The sequence below is a fragment of the Balaenoptera physalus genome (genome assembly GCF_965194825.1).
Source record: "Balaenoptera physalus genome assembly, chromosome: 2".
NCBI lineage: Eukaryota > Metazoa > Chordata > Mammalia > Artiodactyla > Balaenopteridae > Balaenoptera > Balaenoptera physalus.
In genome coordinates this window covers 143,272,401-143,286,343 of record NC_138883.1, presented here as the reverse complement: position 1 = coordinate 143,286,343, position 13,943 = coordinate 143,272,401, and the positions used below count along the sequence as shown (strand labels likewise).

Genomic DNA, 13,943 nt, shown 5'->3' with positions numbered 1-13,943 from the left:
TCCTGTACTATATGTTTCATTAATTTTGGAAACCATTAAATGGATTACAGTTAAAAGATGGAAGACCAGTTGGATAGTTTAGTGATTTATCATGGTCACAACGGCCAGTTTGTTAATTAACTCTGAGGATTTGTGAACTTTTAAAAGCTTCTCTGACTTGTGGTTCTGTGTTTGTTTTCTAGTATGCAGTACTATTTTTGCTGGGTTTATTTGTGCTGGTCCATCGTGAGTAAGAAGTCTGCCTTGCTGTTCCTGGAAGATGCTGTACTTTTTGTTCCTGAATGTTTGGAGTAGATATCAATCTGTGGTTGGTGGAATGGAGAACACATGTTGGCGCTTCTTGGTAGCACTGGTTTGCATTAGTTTATGTTTCCACGCCAGAGTACGTGTGGACGGGTGCATGTGCACCACAGCGTGCACTCGAGGGGACTTTCAATCACAGAATTTCATATGTTGTCATTGTCACACTTTCACATTTTTGTACATCAGTGAATTTTTTATATTAAAAGGTTGAGCCAAAGCCCCCAGTGTTTGTATTTTGAAGCCAAGCTTCACTTCTAAAGTGCCTACAGAGTTCTGTAAATGAAAATGCAGCTCTGCACGAATTTGAAACTGTCATTCCTCCTTATAATGGGAATGGCATATACTGAGGTGGTCGTCGTCTTAACTTTTCAAAATTTTAAATAAAAGACTTTGCATATCGAAACCCCTTATCCCTGACTTGTGTTTGTTGGGAAAGCTTTTGATATTTGCTTTCCTGTGCTGGTTCTTAGCGCCCTTGGGGAGATACAGGCTTTGATGTGAACAATTCTTCAGCCAAGAAGGTTGTCCTAATACTAACAACTGGTTTTTGTTTGTTTGTTTTGTTTTTGTTTTTGTGAAGCAAAAGTAGCTGTTGATATTCGTAAGAAATCTCTTAGTCATAAAATTGATTCTTCATTAGGGGGTCTCAGATGTGTATAAACCCAGCTGGTTGCCGAGAGGTTCAGAAAATCTCACTTTGCTATAGACTCATAACCTTTTCTACACTTGAGACGTTCTCAGCTCTTTCTACAAGATGGTAGTGAGTATTAGCATCTGGGGAGGCATGAGGAAGGTGCTGGAGGGCAAGTGTGCTACTTGTTTTCTTTAGACTCTAATTTGCCTGAACCTGTTCTTGTAGGTGACTGACTTTGCTTTTCTCTAATGCAGACTTAAAGAAGGGAAGGTTTAAAGTAGTAAAGGCAAAGCCCACCTGTGTTTTTTTCTTTTAATATTGAGACAGGGAAATAGGGAGCATGGGGTAACTCAATGTGTTTAAAGCACAAAATACTCTTAATCCTTTCTGTTCTCTTTTTGTATTAGTGTGAAATCTCAAAGTAAGCAAAATGTTGGGCTAAATGAATGGTTTCTATTATTTGTTCAACTGAGGTGGAAATCAGCCCGTACTTTAATGCTAATGGAATGAGAATAGGGACAGTTAATCTTTTGAAACCCTCCCCTGTAGAGATGGGCCATCCTAAATCCATTATCCAGGCTTTAGCCTTCAAACTTTGGATGTGGGCTTTTAATGATATCAACAGAGTATGAAACTTGGCAAATTATTGCTGGCAGGTGCTTCTTGAACCTGTCTTTGAGGCCTGTATCGTGCTTATGTTTTCTCATGAGCCAAGGAGAGTGCTGAAATGCCCCCTGCTCCCACCTCCGCGTGTGGCCGAAAATTGCTGCTTCCTCCATTTTCCCCTCCTAGTAACCTGCAGATGACAGGGTTAATTGTTCAGCCTAAATGGTGCCCTGGCTGTTTTTGTACCAGCCTTTCAGAGACTTCTCTGGGGGAGAAGCAGTGTGTGTTCTGTTGGCAAAGGTTGGAATCCCAAAGTTCTTTGTGATCCTAGCTTGCCAGAGGGTAAACATCCTTGTGCTTGTATCCTCCGCTGTCCAGATTTCTCCTCCTGTTACACTTGCTGGGAGAGAAATGTTAATATTTTCCTCACTTGCATATTTTCACACCCAGTTTTGTAAAATTACTGTTTTTCCTCCTTTGCTGGATGCTCTAGTTTGAAGCAACAGCTAAATTCTCTGAAAAGTAACCAGATCATTTAAAAATATTTCAATCACTCTAATAGCCAAAAATAAAAAGATTATTTGTGGAGAGAGGTACTGTGTTCCCAGTTTTTATATTGTCTAGTTTAGTGCTAAAACGTAAGACTTAAAACTGAGAGATTTTATTAGTAAATATAATGTGGTATTTGTTTGTGGGTTGTTGTTTTTTTTTTGGCCATGCCATGCGGCTTGTGGGATCTTAGTTCCCAACCAGGGATTGAACCTGTGCCCCTGCAGTGGAAGTGCGGAGTCTTAACCACTGGACTGCTGGGGAAGTCCCAGTAAATATAATGTATTTCAGAGCTCTTTGGAAATGTAAGAAATGCCAGAGATGTTTAATTTGGTGTTTTAATGGAATTATAAGCTCTTTGAGATTTCACAGGGCAAGTGGGAAGTTAGGAGGGTTTAACCACTGTGAGTGAAGGGAATGGAAGAGGATGAGAATTGATAAAACTTCAAATGAGAACATAATAATGGGATTCTCTGTTGGCTGTTAGTCATCCACTCTTATTAGTCTCTATAGCTTATCTCCAAGTGCCTATCCTCAGTTATATTCTCTCTGTTCCCACTGGACACTTCCAGTTGATTGTCCTGTCTTTAAACTTAAGCTCATAGCAGTTCCTGCAAGCTTCCCCTCCAAATTTCCACTTTCCTTTGAAGGAGTATTCACCTAGATTTTTTTCATTTTCCTACCATATTTAGTCACTTAAAAGCCAGCATCTACCCCTGTCATTCCATTCTCATTGCCATCACCCGAATCCAGAAACATACTCAGGGGCTCCCTGTTGCTTGTGTGACTTTATGTCCCAGTTTTCCTGTAACATGGCAGTCTGTACCTATTTTAGATCATTTCCACCTGTTAGTTCATTTTACTACCCCTTTCACCTTTAAAAAGTATCATCTCTTTTTGGACCATAAATTTTGTATTTACCCTACATATTACCTATGTTTGAAGTTCAAACTTTGAATTCAGCTAACATGAAGCAGCCTTGTGCTATACCACTATGTTTTCCCTTATATTATCTTACACTCTCATTTCTGCTTGTCTGAGTCTCACTTTCTTCACAAAGTAATTGTTCTTTCTCTGTCACTCAGCGTTTGCAGACTTATGCTATTTGTGTTAAGTTTGTGGATCTGGACTCAAGTTTCCTCATCAGATTGTAAGTTCCTCCAGTGCAGGAGCCCCGTTTTATAGACACCGTACTCTGTTTTCCCAGTAGCATCTAGCAGCATATACTAAATGTTCAGTATAATCATGCATTGGAACCAGAGGCAGTAACTAAGGGTAGCATTATTGTTGTGCTGTTATTCTGGAGCAGAGCATATGAATCATTAAAGTGATGTGTATTTGCCTGTTATTTAGTAAGTATCTTATCTTGGTCTTACCAAATTTAAATCTAAAAACTTTATCTCCCTATGGTTCCATCTAAAACAGCATGTTGCCTTTCTAGAATTTTTGATGTTAACCCTGTTTTCTTCTTTTGTGTGTGTGTCCTTGGTCTCTTCCTGTGTTCTCTTTCTCAATGGGAAAAATATTGGCATTTGTCACTTTTCTTAGGGAGTCACACAGGCTTCTCAAAGAGCCTAGGCTTGGAATAAAGGCTCTGTTATCTCTGAGTGCATTTCTTGGTCATTTGCATAAGGGTGTTACCAAGTCCTAATAACTCCTCAGGTGTGGGAGCTACCCCAGGTTCTGAGGGTACCTTTGTTATGACATTTATCACTCTGTTGAGCTTCAGAAATTCTAGCTGGCTAACTGGATTGTCCTTCCTCAAGATGCTCCTTAGTCGGGATGGCCTACTCAAGCTGTTTTCTGGCCAGGTATATCTTTGTCACTATTCTCCCTTACTATAACCGTAAGTAATACCAGAGAAGTTTCAGAAATAAACAAATATGACCCTTCACAGGTAATTATGATGAGTCTGGATGTAGAAAGAATTCTGTGTAACCAAGAGGTGTTAGGAACTAGAATATGCAGGGGTTATCAAAAAATAGTGAGGACATTGCCTTCCAAGTTATGTAGCATTCTAGGCCCTCAGGAATTTTCCAACCTCAGCTCCCAGCAGACCCCAGGTTCTCATACCCTTGATATTGGTCTCACTATACAGACATCCAGTCTTTGCTTATGCTAGGTCTCCCTGCCTGGAGTGCCTGCTCACTTCTCTACTTGCTAAAAGCTTTCTCATTCAGGAGACATTTATTGAGCATCTACTCTGTGCCAGATTTTGGGCCAGGTTCTGGGGATACAAAGATGAGTAAGGCAGGGTCCCTCCTCTGCCAAGAACTCAGTGCCTTAATAGGGGCAACATGTAAACAAATCTTTCCACATAGGATCATAAGTGTAACGTTAGAGATTCACAGGGAGCTCAAAGAGGGATTTTTTTTAATTCTCAAACAAGATCTCAAGTATATAGTGCTTCCTTCTCGGTGCTGCCTACTCAGTACTTTGTTCATCACCCTCAGAGTGGTTTGTCTTATTTGTGTCCTGCTCCGCAACTAGCTCCTTGAAGGCGTTAAGACAGGGCCAGCCTCTAGTTCATCCTTGTATATCCCTTAGTCCCTATCACAGTGCTTTTATACATTTTAGATTTATTTATACGCTGCTTTGTTCCAAAAAGGATTTGGAGTGGCTCATAAATATACATCCAGTACTATGTGATAAAATATAAAACAACTGAAGAATCTGGTGTTGAAATAAGTATGGGAGGAGAAAAGGATAAAATCGAAGGTTAGGTTAGTACCTACAAGACACATCAAAAGATTCTACTGTCTGCTGGAGGAGATCCATAGCATTGGTTCTCAACTCCTTAGGGGCTAATGTGAAGAGGGAAATAATCATTTCTATGCTTCATGGAATGGGTATAAAATGGAAATTTTTTAAAACTTGTAATGATACCCGAAGATCAAGAAATTTCTCTTCTGGGACCTCACTGCAAGGACACTGTGTAATGTTATGCAATAATCTCTATATTAATTAGCCTAATGATTTTCATAGAGCTGTTTCAGAGAATGTTCCTTTAGTATAGGTATAGTTTGGCTACTTCTGCAGAAAGCCACCTCACAAAAGATCAGCTACCCATCTATCAGCCAGGAACCTTCAGTTAGTTTTCCTGTAGAACAGTGTTCCTTAATCTTTAAAAACTCATGGTCTTTTATAAGAAACAAAGTTTCATACCTCTTCTCCATTCTGATAAACCTCCTCTCAGGTCTGTTATATCCAACCTCTTATCCTTAGCAGCCAAGAATATTTTATCTTGCTTTTTCTTAAGTATGCATTATAAAAACGTTAGTTACTCATCTCTCATATACAGTTATATTCAATATGACTTTCAAATTATAGATCCTTGTTGTACTAATCTTAGGAGTTTCTGGAATGCTACCTACTCTCCATCAAGAATCATTTCTGTAGAACCCTTACTTTAATTGGCCGGTTTATTTAGATTGCTAAGCTGGATCCCAGCTTTAATTTAAGGAGTCTAGTTAAAATAATTTGTACTCAGGACTTAGATCAGGCAAGGAAGTAAATCAGCTGGCATGAAGCTTTGATCAGAGTTGTCAGCCTGACAACTTATTTAAGCAAGAAAAGAGAGAGTGCTGTATAGAACACATTTCTTGGAATTGGTCAATAGTTGAGGTAGATACGCCAGCATTTTAGTTTATCAAACAAGTCACAATGTAATAGGCATTTTGCCAAGGCATTTTGTTGACTGTTGTGTCAACACCATGGTCTTAGCTGCTATCCAGGGAATCTTTTTTCCCTGTAATGGGCTTCAGATTTAAAGCAGGCTTTGCTTTTCCTAGGATCCAGCTAATAATACTGAGTACTTAGAATTTTCCAGTGCTCTGCTAAATGCTTTTGAATTTATAACAGATTTTTACTTTTTCTCCTTTAGTCCTCAGAATAACTCCATTTTACAAAAGAGAGAAACTAGAAGTTAAGAGATTTGCCCAGGATCTTCTGGTCCATGGATGGCAGAGCCAGAAGTCTTGCTTTTATCACCTCACAATGCTGGGTGTCATACCCAGTTCTTCTACCTTTGTAAAATCTAATGAGACTCTTTTATTTGGAATAAACCCCACAATTGCAAGGCCCTTGGGTATTCTTCTTTAGAAGCCCTAGGTTGTTCTTTCATGGATTTGCTCAGATTAGTAAATCTCCTAGAAATAGGGAGATTCTCAGGCAGATTTCCAAGCATTTAAACCTCTTTGGAGTTTAAAGATTATATCTTTCAGTTACTGAAATGCCCCCTGAAGTACCTGACTGTTAAACCCAAATAATCTTATGAATGCTGGGCCTGGGGCTTCTCACTTGGTTAGGTTTTCATAACTTCCCTGAGTGTCTGTGCCATTTAGCTGAGCAGCAGCTGCTTAGCTTTCTTAGCCACTGTTGGCATCGTCATCACTTTCTCAATAGATGTATCTTCTCTTTTCTTTTGAATATTGCCTTAAAAGTTTTTTTTTGTATTTTGGCAGTTTAAGTTTCTGAAATAGTTCCTTATCAATGGTTAATGTTCTAATATTCTAGCTAGTTCCTATGTGTTCCCTGACTTTGCAAAATTGCATCAAATATCCCTGATTCTTTTCTTCCTGTCTTAAAGATTACACTCTTCTCCTGATTCTACAGCCCCTTCCCCTTTCTGAAACTAAAGAGCAGGACCTGAGATACCCCAGGATATTTCTTTCTCTCCGCAACCCATACAGATGGGATCTGTGCTCAGAGGTTTGCCAGAAGAGTGATTTTACACCATCCTATTCTGAGCAGCTCTAATAGGTTTGTCATCCTTTTTTTCTAGGCTCATTTATGTCTAATTTAAATTTCTGCTTTTTGTTTTCTCTTTTGTCCTCTGTACCTTTCATGTGTTTGATGTCTACACTCTGGTTTTCTCCATTTGTTTAGTTTGTCTGCAGCTAACTTGCTTTTACTTGAGTTAACTCATCCATTAAATGAGCATAATACTAGTCTTTACTACATCAAAATAGTGTTGGTGATCAAAGGAGCATGCATGTAAGTGCTTTTGGAAAACAATAACAAAACAGATTCAGCTGTGAAAAGACATTATTTGTAATTGATTCCAATTTAATGAAATATAGCAAACAACAATATATATGTCCTTTATTTCGAGCAATTTTTAATTAAAAACATGGTGCAGTTTAAATGTTTTATTGGTGTTGGTTATAAGAGGATTTGCCGTGTATCTTTCATCCCTTAATCATCTTTTGGGTTGTCCTTTGAATCTTCTCTACATCGTCTGTGAATGTCCTTGAATGTTGCAGAAACCTCAGAAGGTCAAGAGTGAGCTCGGGGGACTTCCCTGGTGGCGCAGTGGTTAAGAATCCGCCTGCCAATGCAGGGGACACGGGTTCGAGCCCTGGTCCGGGAAGATCCCACATGCCACAGAGCAACTAAGCCCGCGAGCTACAACTACTGAGCCTGCGTGCCTAGAGCCTGTGCTCCGCAACAAAGAGAAGCCACGGCAACGAGAAGCCCGCGCACCGCAACGAAGAGTAGCCCCTGCTCGCCGCAACTAGAGAAAGCCTGCGCACAGCAACGAAGACCTAACGCAGCCAAAAAATAAATAAATAAATAAATTTGTTAAAAAGAATGAGCTCTGAAGAGCTTCTCCATGCACGTGCATGTGATTCACTTGTCATTCTTCCCGGTGGGAGAGAGGACTTGGGGAACAGGCAGTCTGCAGTTGAGATCCTCATTCTAAACTCAGCCCAGCACTCCATGAGGGCTCTGACTTGGAAGTGCTGTCTTGGGCAAGCCCGCCTCTCTGCAGTGCCTGATGCTTCACGTTCCTGGGACAGTGTTTGATAGTTGGCTGTGGAGAGCTGCTGCCCTGCTTCTATCCCCAGGGTCCTCGGAGGCCCCTTTTTTCCTGTGCTAGGCTGACAGATAAAATGATCCTAGGGGCATCTGGGGTCATTTTCGCAGCTGTGGTTGGAGCTGCGAGTGCAGGCTATGTCAGAGGAGGCTTGCTTAAGTATAAATGAACCTGTCAGAGCAGAACCAAGGTCCCAGGGTCACCTGCAGAAGAGAGGTGAAACTCTCAGTCAGTGCCTGCTCCATCTCCCCCTTGAGAAATCTAAACCAACTTGATATTTAAATGGGAAGGTAAAACGGGAGTGGGTGTGGTTTAGGGAAAGCAGCATGTGTCCCTGATGACTCTGGGGGCGTGACAGAGTGATCTGAACAGACCCGAAGCCTGATTCCAGTGTGACTCAACCTCTGAGCCAGCTTCCAGCTATAAAATGAGGAGAGATAAACCTACCAAATAAGATTCCTTCAAGCATTTAAGTGAGGCAGCACTCAGTACCACCTCCTAATTTCTATGACCGAGGACCAGAGAAGATAGGATGGGTGCTGTGATTGATGCAGAGGAGAGGGAGGGGGTTGAAAAGGGAATGATTATTATGGGAAGGTGATAAGAGCTATATCTGTACACCATGGCTAAGCAGTGACAAGAATACAGAGAGGTGTAAATGCCAGGGTGGGAGATGAGAAGCAAGGAGATTGGGAAAAAAGCCTGTGCCGGAAATGGTGTGTCCTTGTCCTGTGTGTCGTGCTTTCTGGGAGCTCAGCATGACAACCAGCCTCTCATGCACGCTTCCCCTTTTAAGATGGTGATCCACAGAGCCAGCAGGCCTTGCTGAGCTAGATATGGCAAGAGTAATAATAGCAAATACCGTTTTTGAGCCAGACTGGGGAGTAGGTTTGGTCACAGCCACACTGTGCAGTGTTTCTGAGAAGACTCCAGGGCCCAGGGGTTGGTCAGTACCCTGCTCCTCCATCATTCACTCCTTTTGTACTCTGTCTCTCTGAGACGGTAAACTCCTGTGGGAGCAGGGCACTATCTTTTGTGTCCCTGCCCTCCTGTGCCTGGCATAGTGCTCTGAACATTGGTGTTTAGTAAACATTTGAGCAAAAATAAATGTATTATTCTGGAGCACAGTGTCTTCTATTCATTAAGTGCTTCCGCTGACTTAAAATTTCTTTCCAAGACAAGTCTGGACAGCTCCTTTGGAGGAGGAGAGAGCTGACTTTGAGAGGGAGTCCTATAGGACTGTTGCTTCCTGCCACAAAATAATTGGGCTAAAAAATGTAAAACTCTTAAAAAATAGGGCAGGGCTTCCCTGGTGGCGCAGTGGTTGAGAATCTGCCTGCCAATGCAGGGGACACGGGTTCGAGCCCTGGTCTGGGAAGATCCCACATGCCGCGGAGCGACTAGGCCCGTGAGCCACAATTGCTGAGCCTGCGCGTCTGGAGCCTGTGCTCCGCAACAAGAGAGGCCGCGATGGTGAGAGGCCCGCGCACCGCGATGAAGAGTGGCCCCCACTTGCCGCAACTGGAGAAAGCCCTCGCGCAGAAAAGACCCAACACAGCCATAAATAAATAAATAAATAATTTAAAATATATATATATAGGGCAATGTGGTTTTTCCCATTTTACAATTGAAGGTGGTGAGGGTCAGTGCGGTCACACAGCTTGTATATGGACTCTTGGTCCAGTGCTCTTTTCACTCCCCTGACCCAAAGATCTGCCTCCTGGCCAACTGATAAGCCAGTCTCTCCCAAGCTGGGCGCCCATTTGTGGGGGGAGGGTGGGGGAGGGGAGGGCTCGGCCATCCATCGTTCTGCACTCCTACCCTGAGCACCTGCTGTGAGAAGGCAGAGAGCTGGGTGAACCCGGTCAGATTCCCCAGGAGGGAAGGGCCGACTGGCATTTTATGGAGCTCCTCTGGTGCCTGGCACTATGCTGGGCACTGTAACGCCTGTGTTACACAGGAGGCGTCCTCGCCCCCTTTTCTACCCTTAGAGGCTCAGAGGTGAAGGAACCGCTCGTTGGCCGAAAGCCGTTGAGAGAGGTGAGGGAGGGCCAGGGGAGCCGGCTTTGCCCAGGTCCCCAGCTTGAAGGTGGTGGGCTTGGGCCCGAACGCCCTGAGAAAGCGGTGCCCACGTGGGGTTAGGAGTGCGGCCGTGCGGGCTGTGGAGGGGGGCCCCTGACCGAGACCCCCGCCCAAGGGCTGGCGCGGACAAGAGGGTCGAGGGAGGGCGGAGCACGGGCGGCAGCAAGCGCGCCGGGAGCGGCCTCTTCGGGGCAGGCTCCGCCCCCAGGGGCGCGGGTTTAAAAGGAGGGAAAGCGCGCGTCAGGGACCTGAGCCGCGGCTAAGTGCACCTGAACAGAGGCGCGGCCGGCACCCAGCCATGACCCTGCGGGCGCGGGGCGCTCGGCTGCTCGGAGGCCTTCTGCTCTTCGATCTGCTCGCTGCCGGCGCCGCCCCGTTTAGCTGGAATCTCCCGGAGCCCCGCAGCCGGGCCAGCAAGATCCGAGTGCACCCGCGGGGCAATCTCTGGGCCACCGGTAAGTCTTCGCGGTACGGGCAAGCGCCCCCCACCCTGCTCTGACCCCATTTTCCTTCTCTGCCCTCTCCTCAGCCATGGACACTAGTGTCCAGGCTAGAGGGGACCCTGGAACTCACCTAACAGATGGGGAACTTGAGACCCAGACCCAATGACTTGGTTAAATCACTCACCCAGCCAGTTTAAAGCAGAGCTGGGGCTGGATCCTAAATCTACCTGCCAGCCCGTGCCCCTTCTCTTAGACAAGACTCTACTGAATCTTCTAACCTCTGGTGTGTCTTCTCTCTGCACCTCCACCTTCCAGACACCTCTTGTTCTCCACTTCCTTCTCTGCCGTTTCCCGTCCCTCTTCTAAGCAGATAGCACAACTGGCAGAGTTTCTTCCTGGCCCTGGGGCATCCCACCCTCCTTCCAGCTGTACCACCCCCTCCATCCCATCTACCTGCTCAGGAAAAGCTGAGGTACAGGCTTTGCCACCACCCGTGGTCTTTGTGGCTCCTGGTGACGAGGAGGAGGAAGGTTGTGTACCCTCCTGCCATGAGAACTGAAAAGTGGGAGAGATGGGGAGCTTTCCCACTGGGATAGGATCCTTGCTCCCTGACTTCCTTATGCCTCGGCATCTCCTTTCTAGGTCACTTCATGGGCAAGAAGAGTCTGGAGCCCCCCAGCCCATCCCTATTGGGGACAGCTCCCCTCATCTCCCTGAGGGACCAGAGACTGCAGCTGAGTCATGATCTGCTCAGGATCCTCCTGCAAAAGAAAGCTCTGGGCATGAGCCTCAGCGGCCCAGCACCTCACACCCAGGTGAGCCAGGCCCCCACCTCAGGCCCGGGAGAGGCTCAGCCAGGGCTGCCCCTGGATCCAGCATTGGGCTTACGGTGTGAGTGCTCAGCCAGGGTGTGATAGGCCCACCCAAGAAAGCCAGAGATTCTAGGCTCTCCCTGTGATCTAGAGCTCAAACGGAGAGGATTCTGAAGAAAGAAAGCTGACCTTCCCAGCAAACCCCATGGAACAAAAAGTAGGGGAAGACGTTCCCCTCACCCATTGCCCAGTCTAAAGTCACAGCCTGGGATTATCCAGCTTCTTCCAGCAGGACCTTCCGCTACCTCCACCCCAGTCTACACAGACTTGCCCCACCCCAGCTGTCCACCTTTGCTGTGCCCTGTATGTGCCTGTTGGGACCCTGAGGCTCAGAGAAGGGATGAAAAGAGTTAGTCAGAGCCAAGACAGAGTCTAGACCTTGTTCACCTTGACCAGTGCTCTTTCCAGTCTCTCGTCTGCCTCAGTGACCAGTGGCAGGATTTCTCAACGCCAGCACTTGATATTCTGGGCTGGACAGTTTTCTGTTGTGGGAGCTGTCCTGTGCATTGTAGGAAGCTTAGCTGCGTCCCTCATCTCTATCCACTAGAGTATGGATAGATACTGTTAGGACAACCAAAAATGCCTCCAGACATTGCCAGAGGTCCTCTGGGGAGGGGACAGGGGAGGGAGCCAAAATCACCCTTGGTTGTAAACCACTGACCTATGGGGTTCAAGGCCCCAGAGGTGGAGCCAAGCCAGCTTTCACCTCCAGCCTGGCAGAGGGGCAGCTCCTCCATTCTCTGTTCCTGGCGCTGTCCCCATCCCACACCACCTTCCCTGGTACTTCGTTGCTATGTGAAGAAGGCAGTGTGATGTGGTAGAATGTGAGCTCTGGTGACAGCATGCTGGGCTCATAAGCTAGCTACTTAGTAGCTGTGTGACCTTAGAAATGTCATTTAACCTCTCCAAGCCTCATCTTCCTCATCCATAAAATGGGAACAATAGTGCCCCTCTCCTCATAAATGAGACCATTTGTGTCACATGCTGAGCATGATGCCTAATGCATAGAAAGCGCTTAATAAACAGGAGCTGTTGCCAGTCTGTGAGCTTCCTGGCAGCACCAGTGGCTAACTTAACTTTGTGTCCCCCAAAGTGCCTAGCATATAGTATGTACATTTTGAAAGAAGGGAGGGGCATACCCTACAGAAGGTTCATCCCCAGCTCTGTGGGGAACTAAGATCCCACATGCCACGCAGTGTGGCCAAAAAAAAAAAAAGAACCATCAGCCTCTGGAGACCTCAGATGTAAGGGCCAGGTGCTCGGGCTGGCTGAGTCTGAAGGCAGACAATGTCCCCTCTGGGGCCACTGGCTGGTCTCAAAGGCCTGAAACATGAAGACCAACTAGAGAATCTCAGAGGAAGCAGTACTTAGCCCTGGGGGGGTGGGACTTCAGAAGTGAGGTCTTGGGCAGAGCTGGAGGTGGGGGAGTAAAAACACTGTCCGGCCCAGGGCCAGGCGTGGTACTTGGACTTTACTTCTATGATCTCCTTTGACTGTCATGACCACTCTGTGAGGTTGAGGCTGTTATTCTGAGAAAACCACTACCCTGACCCCTCCCAGGCCCTTCAGGGAGAAAGGCACTGGGGGGCCTGCCCCTGCCTACCTCTGTGGATGCCTAGCACTTAGGAATGGCAGGATGCCCCTATCATCTTTCCCCCTGACTAGGTGAATTCCTCTGTGTGTTCCTCTTCAGTACAGGAGGGTGCTGGTGCAAATGCTGCAGAAGTGATGCCATTCATCAGGAAGACAAGATGACATGGCTTAGATTGTGCCCACCCAGGGAAGGTGCTGAATGGGACCCAGGCAGCCCCATCTGGATGTAAATCATGGGCTCACATCTCTGTTACTCCGTTACTGTGATTTCTGGTTGGGTTGCCAGGAATATCGCCAATGCAGATGCAGATGATGTCCCTGCTGTATTTCTTGCTTCCCTGTTGAAGTTGTGAATAAAACCCTGCTCTTTACATAGACTGTCTGGTCCTCTCTTTCTACCCATGTTGGAGGGGATGGGAGGGAAAGGAGACTGAAAAACCCAGTGTTCAGTGAGATGGGGCTGGCCCCAAAGAGCCCAGGACACTCCGTGGCACCAGTCTGGCACTGACTCTGGACTCCTACTCCTTCACTCATTCAGGAAGCAGGTACTCAACACGTGCTGTATGCCAGGTCCTCTGCCAGGCGCTTTTCTACTCTCGCCTCTGCCACCTACCGGCAGAGGCAAGTCTCTCCTGTTTCCCACCTGTAAAAGCTCCCACCTACATACACTACACGGTAGGGCTTTGCTTACCTGATTTCATCCTCACTCCAAGCTTTGAGGGGAGTGCCCAGCACATACCAAGGAGAGAGCTGAGCTGGGATCCAGACCCGAGGTCCCCTTACTCTTTTCTCTAGCCTTGTGGGATTGCCAGTTAGCAAATAAAAGTACAGGACACCCAGTTATATTCGAATTTCAGATAAACAATGAGTAATATTTTCGTATAAGATATCCTAAATATTGCATGGACATACTTAAACGAAAAAAATTATTCGTTGTTTACCTAAAATTGGAATTTAACCGGGCGTCCTGTATTTTATCTGGCCTTTTCCTCTGATCTGCAAATACCAGGTCATAAAACGAGCGTGTATTTGGTCCCTCAGGC

At 45.9% G+C, this 13,943-nt stretch overlaps 2 protein-coding genes across 11 annotated transcripts in view; both read left to right on the top strand.

Moving 5' to 3' along the window:
• SEC11A (SEC11 homolog A, signal peptidase complex subunit) overlaps nucleotides 1-706 on the top strand; it is a gene marked incomplete at its 5' end in the record, with an annotated part of 54,636 nt that extends 53,930 nt beyond the window's left edge. For all 9 annotated transcript variants that reach the window (XM_082448868.1, XM_082448864.1, XM_082448871.1 and 6 more), the window contains one exon: nucleotides 183-706. In XM_082448868.1, coding sequence (XP_082304994.1) covers nucleotides 183-233 — 51 coding nt within the window. In that variant the 3' untranslated portion in view covers nucleotides 234-706. The remainder of the gene's footprint in view (nucleotides 1-182) is intronic.
• Nucleotides 707-10,177: 9,471 nt separating this feature from the next.
• Nucleotides 10,178-13,275, top strand: NMB (neuromedin B). 2 transcript variants are annotated; one of them, XM_082448909.1, is made up of 3 exons: nucleotides 10,178-10,447; nucleotides 11,078-11,250; nucleotides 13,006-13,275. In XM_082448909.1, the coding sequence occupies exons 1-3, from the start codon at nucleotides 10,291-10,293 to the stop codon at nucleotides 13,060-13,062; spliced, it is 387 nt and encodes a 128-aa protein (XP_082305035.1). In that variant the 5' UTR covers nucleotides 10,178-10,290; the 3' UTR covers nucleotides 13,063-13,275. The 2 variants fall into 2 exon arrangements, with proteins under 2 accessions (XP_082305035.1, XP_082305036.1); XM_082448910.1 differs by having other exon boundaries at nucleotides 10,190-10,447; nucleotides 13,001-13,275.
• Nucleotides 13,276-13,943: the final 668 nt, after the last annotated feature.

Excerpts from the sequence above, each read along its gene's own strand:
- NMB (XM_082448909.1), top strand. The coding sequence starts at position 10,291 with ATGACCCTGCGGGCGCGGGGCGCTCGGCTGCTCGGAGGCCTTCTGCTC. Across the intron at positions 10,448-11,077 it reads GGGCAATCTCTGGGCCACCG|GTCACTTCATGGGCAAGAAG; the intron begins GTAAGTCTTCGC and ends TCTCCTTTCTAG. Across the intron at positions 11,251-13,005 it reads GCCCAGCACCTCACACCCAG|GAGGGTGCTGGTGCAAATGC; the intron begins GTGAGCCAGGCC and ends TCTTCAGTACAG.